Here is a 15817-nt window from a genome sequence, read left to right on the forward strand (position 1 = left end):
ACCCCATCTTAATTTTTGTCTTATGTGCCATAAAGCCTGCCCTGCGTAGTCTGCTATTCTTAGGAAGGGTAGAAGGTATTGTGTGATTCCCAACACTGCATTAAGATTCAATTGCCAGTCCAACCAACTTCAGGGCATAGGACTGTGATTTGCCTTTTGAGCTAGTTCTGTATTGGCGTGCCACAATCACAAGATTTAAAGCAACACATGCCACTTACTTGCAGTTTCACAAGAACTGGCTCATTTGAAAATATGGTTTATTCATCTAAGAATATAATTTCTTAATTATATTTCTTAATTACATTTCCTAATTATATTATTTCTAGATGCAATAATCTTAATTTCATTGGGCAATGTTGTATTCCTAGGTTATTTTTTGAAGTGAAAAGACTTTTTGTGGAGAGTAGCTTCCATGTAATACAAACATTAAAAAAGTGATGAGGGAAGCAGTGTGTTCTCTCCCTAAGATTCTCTAACCGGAGTCTAGAATGATTAGGATTATTCAGTATTCTAATACTTCATTTTAAAGCCAAAACTTGTTACATTTTTGAGGTATGTCATATCTCTTAGCTTCTCAATTCTTACATTGAATCCCTTTCCCTGTGTTAACTGTTAAAGAGCTGAAACCATTCCATACTTACACCCTGCTTAAAATTAAGCTAATCAGCTTTGCCTGAAATACAACACCATATTGAATTTATCTTCTTTTTCTGGCTAAAATCATGAGATCCCAATAGGCTTGTTTGGAGCACAAATTGCTATCAGCATGTATGCATGTTCACACTTTGAAAATATATTTTAAAACCCTATTAAATTAATAACTTACATATGCTGCTTAACTATTTTCTCTCTCTGCTGGCTTTCCTCCAATGTGCCACTAATATCTTGAATGTTTTGGAATAATGAAAGATTTTGCTCTTCAAGATATCTGAACATCTGAAGTAACTCTTCTGTGTCTTTAAAATATATTTCTGGCTCCTAATGAAGGAGAGACAGTAATGCATAATTTCTGGAATGGCACATCTGTTTGCAAATATTTTTTTGAAAAAAAATGGAAATAGGGTAAAAGAGGGCATTTGATGATTATACTCAACTGGCAATAAAGGACTCATTATCAAATATATAATGAGCCTTGGTGGCAGGGTTAGAGTACAGTACTGCAGGCTACTTCTGCTGACTGCCAGCTGCTTGCAATTTGGCAGTTCAAATCTCACCAGGCTCAGGGTTGACTCAGCCTTCCATCCTTCCAAGATGGGTAAAATGAGGACCCAAGTTGTTGGGGGCAATATGCTTACCCCAATATGTAAACCACTTAGAGAGGGCTGTAAAGCACTGTACAGCAGTATATAAGTCTAAGTGCTATTGCTGAGTGCTATAAATTAGCAAAAAAAAACCAATTTCATTTGTCAGTTTATATATTATGCAGACTGTATGGTTTGCCATGCCACTAATTTTCTGTAAATGTGCTTAAATGTGATGGGAACAGGTGACTGATATGCACTGAAATGCTGCATAATGTCCTTCACTGACATAAGGTTTTGTATATTTATAGATACCATCATTTGCTGTAGAGAACACAGCAAAATAAGTTCAAGGATTATTTGTCAGGTCCACATGTGAAGTTCCAATTAAATTGATTTATTACTACTCATGCCTATGCATAGAAAGACTCTCAAATATTTGAGAATCTTCCTGCTAGTTGTAAGATCAGGGTCAATGGAATTCAAGAGAGGTTGGACTTAATCCACTTGTGACTATTTAGAGATTCTAAGCTGATTCCTCTTTTAACTCTGCCCCCAGGTTTTGCCACTCCTTCCTTACATTACTGGATTGAATCCACTAAAGACCTACTGGATAAAATATATAAAACAAAATATTTATTTCCTTGTAATCTAAATACTTTGTTAATTATAGACTCAATCAATCAATCAATTCTTTATTTCATTTATTAGGTAATGTTTTCTGCTTCTTTGATTCCTGTAGCACTGAAAATATGTACAGTGATTCAGATTATGTAGGTGATATCTGAAAGATTGTGGGTATTAAATAGTATCTAGAAGCAAACTTCTTTTTCAAAAATAGTTTTATATTATTTTCACAAATGAGTTATTTGTAAAAACATATCCAACACACCTTCCTCCTTCTATTTTCACCACAACAATAAGCCTGTGAGATGAATTGAGCAGAGAGACAGTGACTGGCCCAAGGTCACCCAGCTGTCAGAATAGGACAATTCTTGGGTAATGAAACAACTGCAAACAAACAACCAAATTCAGCACCAAGAACCCCACAGTTTAACTCTGATATATGTATATTTTAAAGATAAATGTCTTACTTTCTCACAATTCTGGATATCATCCATGTTAAAAGTATCCTCTGAAGATAGAGAGAAGCTGTTTTCACTTAAACCACTGTTATTAAAAGAAAAAATAACTTAGATATAATTTGTGTGTATACCTTGAAGCTTGCCAAGTAAGTGTTTAATGCCAAGCAGGAAGATCATGCTTGGTAAAGTAAAGATCCCACCTGAGGGAAGAGAAGGGGAGGGGAGGGGAGGAAAGTTGGTATGCACAGATGAGCTTGATTCGGTTTTTTCCCCAATTCAGATTGCTATCACCTTTCTGATGATATATATTTATCATCTATTACTGATTTTGGGTCCACTCCTCCTTGTGATGACTTTCTAAAGAACCTGTAGTCTCCTGCAAAAAAGAGAGGAAACATATAATATCATTCTTATTTAGCAACAGGAGTTTATTAGAATTATATCATACATGATGGATAAATGAATCCACTATGAAAGGATTGCCCTAAGCAGGAATAGGCAACTGTGGGAGCACATAACTCCCAATTCCACTTTTTAAATTTTTGGTGGCCTCTAGAATATTTGCAGAATGTTGTGCTGTAATTAGGGGCAAACCAGATACATTAAACTCCTGCAAGGATTAAAACTTCTATTTTTACCCCTTAAACTCTCCAGGTGTCTCAATGCAAACTGAGTTCTTGGCCCTTAAACAAAAATGGAAGCATCCTACGTAATAAGTACTCATTGTTCAACTATTATCTTATGCATTTTCATAAAATAAACACAGAAAAAGCAAACATGCAAGTGAGAAAAAAAGTTGAAGAAAAAAGTATATGGAAGCAGCTTTTCATATTCTTCATAGCAGTTTTAAGCACAAGTATATTTTCTTTCTAAAGTTACATCATATTATGCTTCTTTCTATAATCTATCCCATTTAATCATCAAAACCACGAGTCACAAATTCATTTTTTCATTTTTATGCAAAAAGTCCATAAAAGGTATTCAGTCAGCAATAAATAGAAACATGATTTTACTCTAATCAAAGAAGTTATTTATCCATTTCAGTAAAATCTATCAACTTCAACCATCCCTCCATAACGAGCAGTGCTAACTCTTTTCATCTCTGTGCATACAGCAATCTCACTGCTATGATCATATACTGAAATAATTTTTCATGGCTTCTTTCTAATTATTTATCCATTAATCTTAAAAGAAAAAGTTCTGGCTTCAATTGAATGCTGATCTTTAAAATAATCTGTATCAAAGTAGGTATTGGATCCAATTTTTTTTTAGCTTTTTTACATGTTCACCAAGCATGATAAAACATTCTTTCATCATATTTCCAACATACATTTGAAATGACTTTCTACATTCTAAATAATTTCTCTGGCATTATGTATCAATGATACATCATTTTATAAAAATTATCTTTGAGATCATAACACAATGTAAATTTCAAATCTTTTAAAACACCCCTGCATTTTTTTCCCAGTTTAGCAGCTTTTTTTGTAGTTGCCATGGCAAGAAAGTAAAAGTATGTCAGTTATTATAATGGGAATAAAAGGCACTGTTCTCCTCCTCCTCCTCCTCCTCCTCCTCCTCCTCCTCCTCCTCCTCCTCCTCCTCCTCCTCCTCCTCCTCCTCCTCCCTCCTCCTCCTCCTCCTCCTCCTCCTCCTCCTCCTCCTCTTCTTCTTCTTCTTCTTCTTCTTCTTCTTCTTCTTCTTCTTCTTCTTCTTCTTCTTCTTCTTCTTCTTCTTCTTCTTCTTCTTCTTCTTCTTCTTCTTCTTCTTCTTCTTCTTCTTCTTCTTTCTCAATTGGCTCAGCCTAGTCATAGTCAAATAATCTAGCTGATATTACTCTTTTCTTCTTGTTTTGTAAAATCCACCAATTGGTACTGTCCACATACATAAACAATCAATCTTCCCACAGTGGTCCTGTCTGTTAGTCTAACTAACTTTATTATTTTCAAAGATACTATCATCAAAGAAAAAATATATTATTTCTTCTATTTTTTAAAATCACTGTCTTCCTTTTCTGTTTGAAACATCCTAATACTGCAATCTTGATCAGCTTTAAATTAAAATCTTTTAAGATAGGTTTTTTATCTTTTTAATTTAAAAAAGAAGACACTGAAATTCTTGAATTCCTTCCTTCCTTCCTTACTGTTTGGAATATCTTTCTTAGATGTGAAGTACTTTAATTGTGAAGTGATTTAATTGTGAGGTGAACTTTTTGTCATTCAAATGTCCATAAAAAGGCTGTACAGCAATTCAGGGCAAATTGTAAACTCCTTACTTCTCAAGTGGACTCACAATTGACCACAACAAACTAAACTGCATTTTGTTTTGTTTTGTTTGCAAGGAGAATCTCTTCCAGAACACAAGTGGGCAATCCCCTGATTTCTCCTGCTTCTAGAGAAGTTTTTTGTCACCAGAACCAAGTCTTGGTTGGCAATTGAACCATTGTGTTGTCTCTACCTGCAAAGCTGCTTATAGAGATGTCTAATCAGCCATAACATCTCACCCCAAAGCCCAGACTTCTTTCTTTCAGAGGTCTTCCTTATTCCTTACCTTGGTCATTTGAAACTTGTGCCTTTTCCTCAGGGTTGCCTAAGATGACTGAGACCGATTTGTCTACTGTCACTTTCTTGGATGGCTGCGGCCCTTTATGATGTGCCATTTTGTCTAAGAGTAGTAGCCAAATAACACAAGAGTCACGTATTTTTAAAAAGAACAAAACATGAACAAGTCATCAGCTCTATTAATCCTTGCTAAATCCAAACAAGGCTGCCAATGGATTCAATCTGCAAACGGTATTAAAGTGTTGTCAAAGTAAATAGTCAAACCATGGGACTGGAGACTGAATTATAATGCAGGAAACCTAGGGAAATCAGTCACACTAAGACTAAGGATGCAGCAAAAGAGAATGCTGATACATTATTTTGTTCATACATACATCATTAGCTGTTCAAACATTACTCCAAAGGCATACAATTGGTTAAAACTTCATTTTAAAACACTGAAGCAAATAGACTAAAATCAGCAACCTGGAGAAATACACAAATATTCTAAATATTTAAACAGGATCTTCTGGCTCAGAGCCTGTTTAAAAAAATAGTTATAAATGCTTTCCAGAAGGACAGAAGGGTAAGAGTCAAAGAGAGGGCAATTATTCTTGATACAGGAGTGACAATTTCACTATATAAATGTTTCACTATAGTTATTTCACTATATAAACATCATTAGGACCTTTAAAAAAAGTATATAGTTCATAATGTTCCTCGTGAACTAGTTTTTTTGTTTTTTGTTTTGCATCTTCAATAATTCGGGATATGACAAATGTATTTATACTAACTAAGTTTTTTCTTTTAGGACATTGTTTCCGCCCTCCATATCTTGGCACACCTAGATAAAATTTCTATTTAAAAAAGGCCTCCAAAAGCAATCATGAAGAAACCAATATAGTACAGGAGTAATCTAAGAGTGCTGCTTTACTATTCAGTAAGAGAATACACAATTTTACTAGACATGGGAATGGCATCCATTAGAATTGTAACTCTCTTGTTGAATTAAGATTTTTCATGAGTGCTCTTTGAGTACAATTTTTGTGTCACATTGTACACATTTAATTGTTATACAATCTAACCTAACCTTTACAATAAATTTAGTCTTCTAGGATTTGGTTTTGACAAATTTTGATTCATATAATGTTTCCATGATTTCCTCCTCTGGAACCTGCTCAGATAGTGATGCCAGACTGACTAATCCAATAATTTCCTGACTCTTGTAAAGAAGACAATACTTTTCTTTCTTCAGTTTTTTTTAATACTTCACTTTATTGTGGACCCAGAGTGATCTCTGAGCATAGTTGTTTTCACACAGTTGTTTTACCACTCAATTAAGTAATATCTACAGTGCCAAGAAGGGGCGGGGGGGAAGGGTTGCCCTGTTATATACAATAGCTTATCCTGTCAGTTGATGGGGTTTTCGTTTTTTTCCTTGGTAGTTCCTTGAAACAAGTGTGATGCTTCTTTATTTGTCTGGGTTGCTAGTTCCTTGATTAGGATATTGTTTATTGCTTGATTGTCTGGTGTTGATCCTGTTGTTGATCCTTGCTTATCTGGGAATTGATTGCTGCTGAGGAGGTGTTCTGGAAAGAGGTTTGCTTCTTTTTTACTTTTTTAACCTTTTTTTTACAGCCAGATAAGCAGAGATCCAACACCAAGATTAACACTAGACAAACCATCAATCAATAAACACAAGCTAGCCAAGTATTTATCAAGGAGAAGATCACATCTTCACCAATTGACAGGGCAAGTACTGAGAGGGCAACACCATGTGCATTTTTCTTTAGTGACCTGTCTGGGTTCCCTCACTTATGTACCGTACGTTTTTAGTTTTTCTATTTGATAAATTGATGGTTTGTTTCCAGTTGTGGTTTTGGTATCCTGATGAGTCCCCATTCATCTTAATCTCCTTTTGTTAACATGAACACTTCTGGTACACTAAACAAATTGGCCAGAACGAATCAGCATAAAGGGTGGTGATTGGAACTGGATATCCCAGTGCTTTCAGGTACAACAAATGCCCCATGGATCATAATTATTACAAATGAACCAGTCAATATGACGCATGTCTAAGTTACATATTTGTTTGTTCCTATTTGCCACTTTCCCTGCAAACCTAAAGCCGGAGATGGGAATATATTAAAAGTATCATAGAGGAAGTATCCTAAATTCCTCCAGTTATTCAGAAACTTTATTCACAGGCAATCTCATATTAAGGGAAATTCAATGCTTCCCTTTCTTTTTTTTTTACATACATTAAAACTTCCTGCCTTTATATATTGTCCTTTATATATTTTCAATTTAGTTTGTTTCAGGTGTGTTAACCTTGTATCACTCAAGATTCCTAGTTGGTGTGCTTGCTAGAATGATTACAGCAGTATTCCCCCACACTGTAATTTAAATGGTCAATGAACCACTGAAAACTGTGTACTTACTCGCTTTATTTTGCAATATAATGGAGGGTGAGATTAGTTTGGCTTTATCAGCAGCTGGTGGGAAAGAAATAAGGGATTTTGATGGGCTTTTTTTCCATTCTTTCTTCCTCTTTGCTATCTGCTGCTCTTGCCATGCTTTGGGAGAAATACTAAACAAAAAGGCTTCATAGGATAAATACAGCTTCAAAAGGTCTTCAGTGTTTGCAATTTCACTGCATATGTCAAAAGAAAACAAGGGATACAAGGCATACAAGATGTTACAGATGTACAGCACCAAGCAGACATTTAAAATATAATTGAAAAAGCTGAGTAGAACATTTCCCCTGAATTACAGTATATGGTTTTATAATCGTTCTTATTAGTACTGGAGCTACTTGTACTATGTCTGGGCAGTGATGTTTTTCAAAATTACTTGAATTTGGGGAAGATTATTTCATCAAGGAACTTTCTGTCCTTTATTATAAACATCTATGAACTTGTTCAGAAATTTAAAAAAGAACACTTGAATATGCTTTATAAAAAGAATAGAAAGTATTAACTTGGGCTTAATAAGAACACCTACTCAATTTTACATTTATTTTATAGTTCTAAAGGTTCATTTTTTTGTATCTCAGCTGCCACTTCTCAGTTGTCCATGATATAGTGTACATTTTAAAGATTTTGAGCTGGATCATTTTGTGCCTTTCTGTATGACAGATGTATAAAGACCCTTGTGTAGGTATCTGGTACTTGAAATGCAACTTCATGGAGCAAGAAGATGCTGCATTGTGGAAAAATATACTAAGAATCACATCATCAAGAATCCTTCCCATAAATCTCTCTCATAAAGCAACAAGAAAGAGTTCACCTTTTAAGGGAGAACAGTTCATTCATGGCTATCCTCAGTTCTGTTGTTACTTCCATTTTGTATTTTGCCTCTTGAGTTGCCCTAGAAAAAGGCTGCATGTTATTTTAATACAGAGATGTTCATATTGAAATACAAAGTCAATCTGATGTACTAGCTAAGCCACCAGACTAGAAATTAGGAGACTGTGAGTTCTAGTATCATCTTAGGTATGAAGCCAGCTCGGTGACCTTGGCCAGTTGCCTCTCTCTGCCTTGGGATGCAAGCATTAACAAAAAAAACCCTCCAAAATCTTGCCAAGAAAAGTGCAGGGACTCAGGCAGTTGCTAGGATCAATACTTGAAAGTACCCCTTTTCCAAATATTGAAATAGTTATACAGATGTGGTTTATATCTCTTAAATCAAGAAAGAAGGGGTATTTTTGTCTCTTCAAAAGAGATGATACTTGTATAAACTATTGGTAATCCAGAAACTTAATGAGAAAATAACTTGAGGATAATTTTAAAGAAAACTTAAAAAAACAAAACAAGTAATCTAATTTTTCATCAGAGTAGGGAGAAAATCCTATGTGACATTCAGCAATTATTGTTATAACTTGAAAAGACTGAAAATTAAAAACACAATAAAATTTCCCTTGACGTAAACCCTTTTGTCTAAAGGAAATTGTATGTAGCTGATTCCTAATATCAGCTTCTTCTTATAATAAGAAATTCTTCAGGAATCTTTGGAAACCCCCCATTCCTTTTGTGTGTGATAAGGTAGACAGTGAAATCTCATCTACAGAAACAGTTCCTTCACTTTATTTGTAATAGAATTCTGTTTCTAAAACTCAATTAGTTTATTGTTCCTATAAGCTCTTACCCCTTTAGCTGCTCATAATGAGCAATTATGAAGTATTACATCTGAGATCAAATGGCATAAATTAGAAAGATCCCAAAGATCTAGTAGGTGGTAGTCACCTAATGGAAGAAATTATTATTATTTTCAAATGTACACTTATGCTGTCACATTACTCTGCAGTTCTTCTAAATACATTAATTTCTTATTCAAACAAGGACATGAACAAAATTGGTTTAATCATGACACTAGGACAGCAGAGTCTCTTTTGGGTTAACTCAGTGGGTATATGAGTGTGCAAGCCCACTGCAGTTCTGAATTGTAACTAATAGTGGAAATGATTAATGTGGGGGCATCATAAATCCCAGAGTTATTATTGCAGACATGATGATGCTTGGGGGTAAAGACAGGTTTGAGATATCTTGGCAGGGTGGTCTGGAATTAATCTAGAGGTGAATAGAAGCTTATTTAAGGAACTGGATTAGGGAAAAGTAAAGACTCCTTATTACAGTTGCCCACTGCATAGAGTACATAGATGCAGTTCAGAAAACAGCTATCTATGGGCCTTTATGTATGTTTTTATTCATATTCTGTAACAGGAAAGTACAGTTCCTGAATGCCTCATGTTTGGCTCCATAAACTCCTGCAAAAGCTGCTGAATTACAATGTTTATAATGTGACATGGGGACATTATTAATGTCCTGAGGGGTAATCATAGAGACATTATTTAATAATATTTATTTTTATTTAATGTAATATAAGCTAAATCAAATCAAACTTGTGCCTGGCCTAACACACTGTTTTTTCTTGGGCATCAATATTTTAGAATGTGACTCCCATGACACCATTCAAAAGCCAAGGATGACCAATTACTTAAAAAACTTCTAAAACCTAAGAAACACATCTAGCAGAAAGAAAAGGAAAGTATTTAGGGGGAAAAGAGAGTCCATTTCCTGCAATTTCTCTTTGAGGGCTTTTTCTACTTGGGAAAACAGAAGAGGGAACCAGACAATGAACTTCTGAAGTCATACTCCAAATGTGGCCACTACAGTCAGCTGTAGAGTTAAAAATAGAATTGTAACCAACAATTTAAGGGCTTCTACAGAACTCCTATCATTTTGTCTGAGAAACTCCTCAAATGAAAGGGTATCGTCTTCTAATTTTGTTTCAGCAATCCTGGCCCTCCTCTCTTCCTTTGCTGCCATCTTCTCCAGCCTTGCCATGGTGCGCTGTTTTACTTTAACAGAGTACTGGCAAAAGAAAACAATAGCAAAATGTTATGTACAAAACATCTTAACGTACAGTAACTTGTCATATCCAAAGCATTCCCACGCACTTCTCTGGCACTGAGCATTTTGAAAAGATCTTGATTAAATATTGCTGTTTTTTTTTAAAAAAAGACTCAGATATTGATTTAAAATATTGACTTGGATTTCATGTGTATGTGTGTGAGAGAGACAAGCCTATATGTTCCTGTCAAGCAAGCCATTGATCACTTTCTCCAAATTACTTTCCTGAATCATTTCTCACATGTGTGTCACCTTTCTCCATTTTGAAAATTATGAATACCATTTACTGCTACATGATAGATTCAGAAATGTGAGCTAGCATACAACTGTGTGTGTGTGTTCTATTTTTTTAAGTCTATAAAATCTTGAAATTGCATTATTAACTAGCAGTCCATCATATCCTTTTCTTGATTCTGTAACTAATAAAGAGGAATCATTCATTCACAAACCATTTAATGAAATCTTCCTAAAAGTGTCAGGATTCCTTTTCTATTCTCTTTGTATCAGCTGCAATTACATACCAGTAGCTTATTCAAACTACTATAGCTATTCTTAAAGAGCCCCATGATTATTTTCCTGTTTCAGTTCTCCAAATTGGATATTTTCACCACATTTTTTTTGGTATTCTAGCAAAGTCCACTTTTCCTCATCAGCTCATCACCACTTCTCCCTCAGCCTAGTGATTATGCCATAGCACAAGAGGTGTGTAAGTCTGTGCACATTTAAGTCTGTGCATGATAAATCTGATTTCAGGAAGCTTATGCTATAACTGAAACAGGCTGTTTGCTCTGTTTGGGAAAAAAAAAATCTCTCACTAGATAAAATAGATTTGTTTAACGACTGCTCTGTTGCTTAACATCTGGAGCATCTGCTTAATGACTACCACAAAACAGGTTGTAAAATCGGGCCTGATCATTTAAGGACTTTCATGACTTATGACCATAATTCAGAGTTCATTTATGGTCCTAAGTAAAGGACTACCTGTATGAGAAATGCTATACAGATATATATTTAATTTAATTGATTCATGTTAGACACTACCCAAGTCTAACCTAGTTTGATAGTGAAAAATAAAGCCAAATACATTAAAGCAGAATGCAAGAATGATAAAAAAAAAAAGATCCAACTATCTTCAGCCACACACAATTCAACCAACCAACCTAGCCTGAGACCTAGGAGAATAGCTAAATCTTGAAGGTTTTCTAGAATGCCTGCAGAAACATAAACACATATACTACTATTTTTATAAAGTTTATAAAAACTGTTACCTCCAATAGAAATAGCTCCTTCTCTTCACTGATGTAATCTGCTATAGACTGTTTGTCACTTTGACAACCTTTAAAAAAAATTTTTTTTTTTTTTTCTCTCCTGATATTCTGCAGCCTATGTTTTAAAATAAAGCTATATTATCAATGACTTAACACAATTAAACTGAAATTTTAAATATTGAAATATTAAGTGTCTGACCACATGTTAAACAAGTTGTATAATGTCAAACCAAAAGAAACTATGCTAAAAACAGAGCCAAAACTAAGAATTCATTTAATTAGTGAGCCAACAGGAGTTTGGCAGAGTAGTTCAAGCAAACTATTCTGTAAAATACCCATTTAGCAGATGACTATGTAGAATATTCCACAAAATCAAGATTTCTTTTCCTCTTTTGAGATGTGCCATCATATTTCATTGTTCCCTGAAGATAAGAAGAAAACAAATCTACCAGACAAGACCTGTTTTTTTTTTCCTTTTTATCTTCAGAATAGATTTCAGAGTGTCCCTGTTGATGTTCCAGTACAGCTGGATGAGGTTTGGGAAATGTGTATGGAACAGAGGTGATATTCAGCAAATTCTGACCAGTTCTGGAGAACTGGTAGTGGAAATCTTGAGTAGTTTGGAGAACCTGCATATACCACCTCTGACTGGAGATTTTACAGTATCCTTCCCCTGCCACGCCCACCAAGCCACACCCACAGAACCAGTAGTAAAAAAATTTGAATCCCACCACTGGTTTGGAAGATAACTTACACCCCTTATACAGATAATTTTAAAACAACTTCTTCTCACCCATATGGAATGAGTGAGGAGTGAGAAAAAAACTCCAGAAAATAGTGTGACCTCACTCTACTGAGAATAACACGCAGGATCTGAAGGCACCAAGCTATGGTAGTAATAAGTTGGAAGGAACTCCCCGTGTTATATGATTCAGGGTTTCCAAAGTCTTTATATAATTAGAGGCTATAAAGAACAAACAGGAAAAACTAGAAGTCTTAATGGCATTATAGGTAATCCTCAATTTATGACCATTAATTTAATGTTTATCACAGTGATTCTGCAGTCACATGATCAAAACTGGCAATCAGCATGTATTTTTGAGGACTGCAGTGTCCAGGTGTCATATGATTATCATTCATAATCTTCCAAAGGACCCTGCAAGCAAAGCCAAAGTGGAAAGCTGGAATCCCTGAATGACCTTGGAAAAAAAAAAAAACATTGCAAAATAGGGTGTGACTCACTTAATGACTGCCTAGCTTAATGATGGAACTTGTGGTCATGAGGCAACAAGTAAGGACTATCTGTACTAAATACCTGGTGGAATAAAACTCATGTGTGGAATGCAAGGATTAAAGGGTACCACTTACTCCAAAGAGTAAACCAGATTAAGGGGAGGTGGGGTAAGGGTGGCAGTAAATGTAAAAGACGTTCACACATTTTTTTTTAGATCCAGATACTGATGCACAGGAATCCAGTTGAGAGCATTGGGGCAAAAATACCAGAAAGGGAAAACAACAATGATATTATTGTGTATTAAAAACCACTAAACTGATTAGAAAATCCTGACCCAATCAGAGACATCTATGAAAATATCAACTTAATCAAGACCGCAAAAATCACAAAATTCCTCAGTGTTCCTGCAGTCTAAAATGTTTACTCACACTTTGCAAAAGCAAGAGCCCAATTCAGAGCAGGAACATCTTTTCCCATTGTTTCTGTTGTTTCTTGTTCAGTGACTTCCTCTAGTTTTCTCAAAGCTTTTCGACACCGGGCTCTTGATGAAATGGTGCTCCTTTCATATGCCTTAACAGTCTGCTTAGTTTTTCTAATCTAAAATTGACATCCATGTTTATTGTCGAGTTTTTCAAAATGTACAATGCATTTCCTAACCACCTTCCAAAGTCATAATCTTCTCAAGGCTTATGCTGGTCTATGATCATAGTAAAGATTTTATTTTATTTCCAAGGTGGCTTAAAAATTAAACACAATGTTAAAAATAATAAAAACACATCCAAATATAACTCTACCAGTCTTTTTCAAAAAGTCCACGTATTTTGTTATCCCCAACTCTACATGCATGGGAATGGAGAATGATATATCAGGAAATGAGTTTTTAAAGAAAATCTATTTAGGCAAATTTTATTGCTTCTGCAGCAGAGGTGGTATTCAGCAGGTTCTGACCAGTTCTGGAGAACCAGTAGTGGAAATTTTGAGTAGTTCAGAGAACCGGCAAATACCACCTCTGACTGGAGATTTTATAGTATCCTTCCCCTGCCACGCCCACCAAGCCACGCCAACAGAACCGGTAGTAAAAAAAAATGAATCCCACCACTGTTCTGCAGGTTGTTCTCTATTTTTTGAATGTATATTATAGTTCTATGAAATTTGAAAGTAAATTATTGGAATTCCAATTAAATGAGAAACTAAATGGTAGCCAAGAGAATTTCTCTGTGATTCATTTAATGTGTTTTCTTCATGTTCTCAAACTACCGTTGAATCTTCGTACTGTTGTTTCCAATAGTTATTTCCAATAATTCACTGAAGAAGAAGAAGGAGCAGAGAAAGAGCAAGATAATAAGAAATTGAGAAGGAGGAGGGGGAGGGGGAGGAAGAGGCAAGAAACTTGATTTAAAGAGCTCTGTTAGCCACAATATGATTTAAAGAGCTCTGTTAGCCACACTTTCTTTATTTGGCTCCAAAGAAAGAAGCAGACCTTTCTCTTTTGGTTGTCCAAAATGAATGTTTAAAACATACAGAAAGTTCTGGTTTCTATTTATAATTATTTGTATTATTGTTATTACTGTCTTATTTTAAATTGTTGATTTTTCATTGTCTAAAATATAACTGCAATTAGTTATTCCACATTAGTAAGAAGCCCTGGTGACTTTGGTTTGTCTATGAAACTGCCCTTACCTTTTTTGGAGATAAAGCAAACTATGATTCAATGGGATATGTGAAACTGATCCAAACAAAGAGGCCAAGAAGGCATTATAGTCAGCAATAGCGGACCAGTCGAATACTTACAATTTCTTTCTCTGTGCATTCAATATCTCTGTAAAGGTAGATTTCAGTGTTCATCCTTTCAAAAGGAGATTTTTGCCTGTATTCTTCTGATGGACAATATTAAAGAAAAATATTTTAGTACACTTCAAAATGTCAGCACTAACAACAGGCAACAGCAGTTTTGTATTACTAGGTTAGAATGTGCAGCAGGTAAACAAACATGTGCTTTTCAAGGACACATCAACCAAGTTATTCCCAACAAGCCATCCATGTTAGTCTGTTGCAGCAAAAACAGCAGAGGGTCTATTTTTCAGCATCTTAAAGACCAACAGCTAATACTTATCTGTTGATGTCAACATATATTAGATATAATATAATATATAATTATATTTTTATAATAAATAGTTATGTCATAATATAACAGCACACTTCCTCAGATACCCGCATGTTCTCCGCTCTAGCAGAACTATGAATTTCATACTGTAGAGCAGAAATTACATAACAGTTAATTGTGTTATAGGCATTTAGGGTTATAAAGGATGAAGTAGAGTATTAGTTCAGAGCTGTAAGTAGAAAACCTGGGGACCACCTCTGTCTGTTCCCAACTGGGAATTCTCCAGAAACCCACCCCAAGACAGTTCCTCTTATTCTGGAGCATAGATATTTTGGAATCCTGTGAAATAGGATTATCATGAAATAAACTTTATGTATTTGCACCTCTCTTAAGTATATAAAGTTATGTTACTTAAAGAACTACAATTTCCTTAAGAAAGGGAATCAGGAATCATTAGTCCCCCACCCCCCAGATATTGTTGAACAATCATTCCAGGCATTTCTCATCACTGACTACACTGGCCAAGAAAGTTCAGCAGCATCTCCAAGAGAGATCCCGTGGCAGAATGAGATGAGAGGAGTTGTAAAATGGTCTCAGTGTTAAAGGGTTTTTGTTCTTGTTTGCCAGCACAATGCATAAGATCATGCAAACAGTGAGAAGTTTTCTCCCTAATTGAAAAAGCTGAGATCAGTCATGTCTGTCTTTTAGTGAAAATACTGAAGGGAATAGATTTCTTAGGTTGTGGAGTATGTTGGTGGTGGATGTTGGACATTGCTGGAGGTGGTATTTGTGCTATGGTGACTGGATATTCTGGGTCAATCAAGGAACTGTTGGAAGAGGGATCTGCAGCTGAGGGACAGAAGGACCTGAAAAGGAGAACGGAAGAGTGGATTGCTGGTGGCAAAGACTTCTGCATTTGGAAAGGCCAGATCAG

The 15817-nt window shown here is 35.3% G+C and overlaps 1 protein-coding gene across 2 annotated transcripts in view; it reads right to left on the minus strand.

Moving 5' to 3' along the window:
• CCDC38 (coiled-coil domain containing 38) overlaps positions 1–15817 on the minus strand; it is a 28747-nt gene that overhangs the window by 9228 nt on the left and 3702 nt on the right. For both annotated transcript variants that reach the window (XM_026693979.2, XM_087968127.1), the window contains exons 3-12: positions 14571–14656; positions 13208–13376; positions 11546–11613; positions 10075–10238; positions 8155–8235; positions 7308–7519; positions 4877–4990; positions 2618–2702; positions 2336–2411; positions 827–978 (exon numbers count right to left, since the gene is read on the minus strand). In XM_026693979.2, the coding sequence (XP_026549764.2) occupies positions 827–978; positions 2336–2411; positions 2618–2702; positions 4877–4990; positions 7308–7519; positions 8155–8235; positions 10075–10238; positions 11546–11613; positions 13208–13376; positions 14571–14656 (1207 nt within the window). The remainder of the gene's footprint in view (positions 1–826; positions 979–2335; positions 2412–2617; positions 2703–4876; positions 4991–7307; positions 7520–8154; positions 8236–10074; positions 10239–11545; positions 11614–13207; positions 13377–14570; positions 14657–15817) is intronic.

Source organism: Notechis scutatus, chromosome 6 (genome assembly GCF_049901735.1).
Source record: "Notechis scutatus isolate UNSWTSFEM ecotype Mainland chromosome 6, rNotScu1.2, whole genome shotgun sequence".
Lineage (NCBI taxonomy): Eukaryota > Metazoa > Chordata > Lepidosauria > Squamata > Elapidae > Notechis > Notechis scutatus.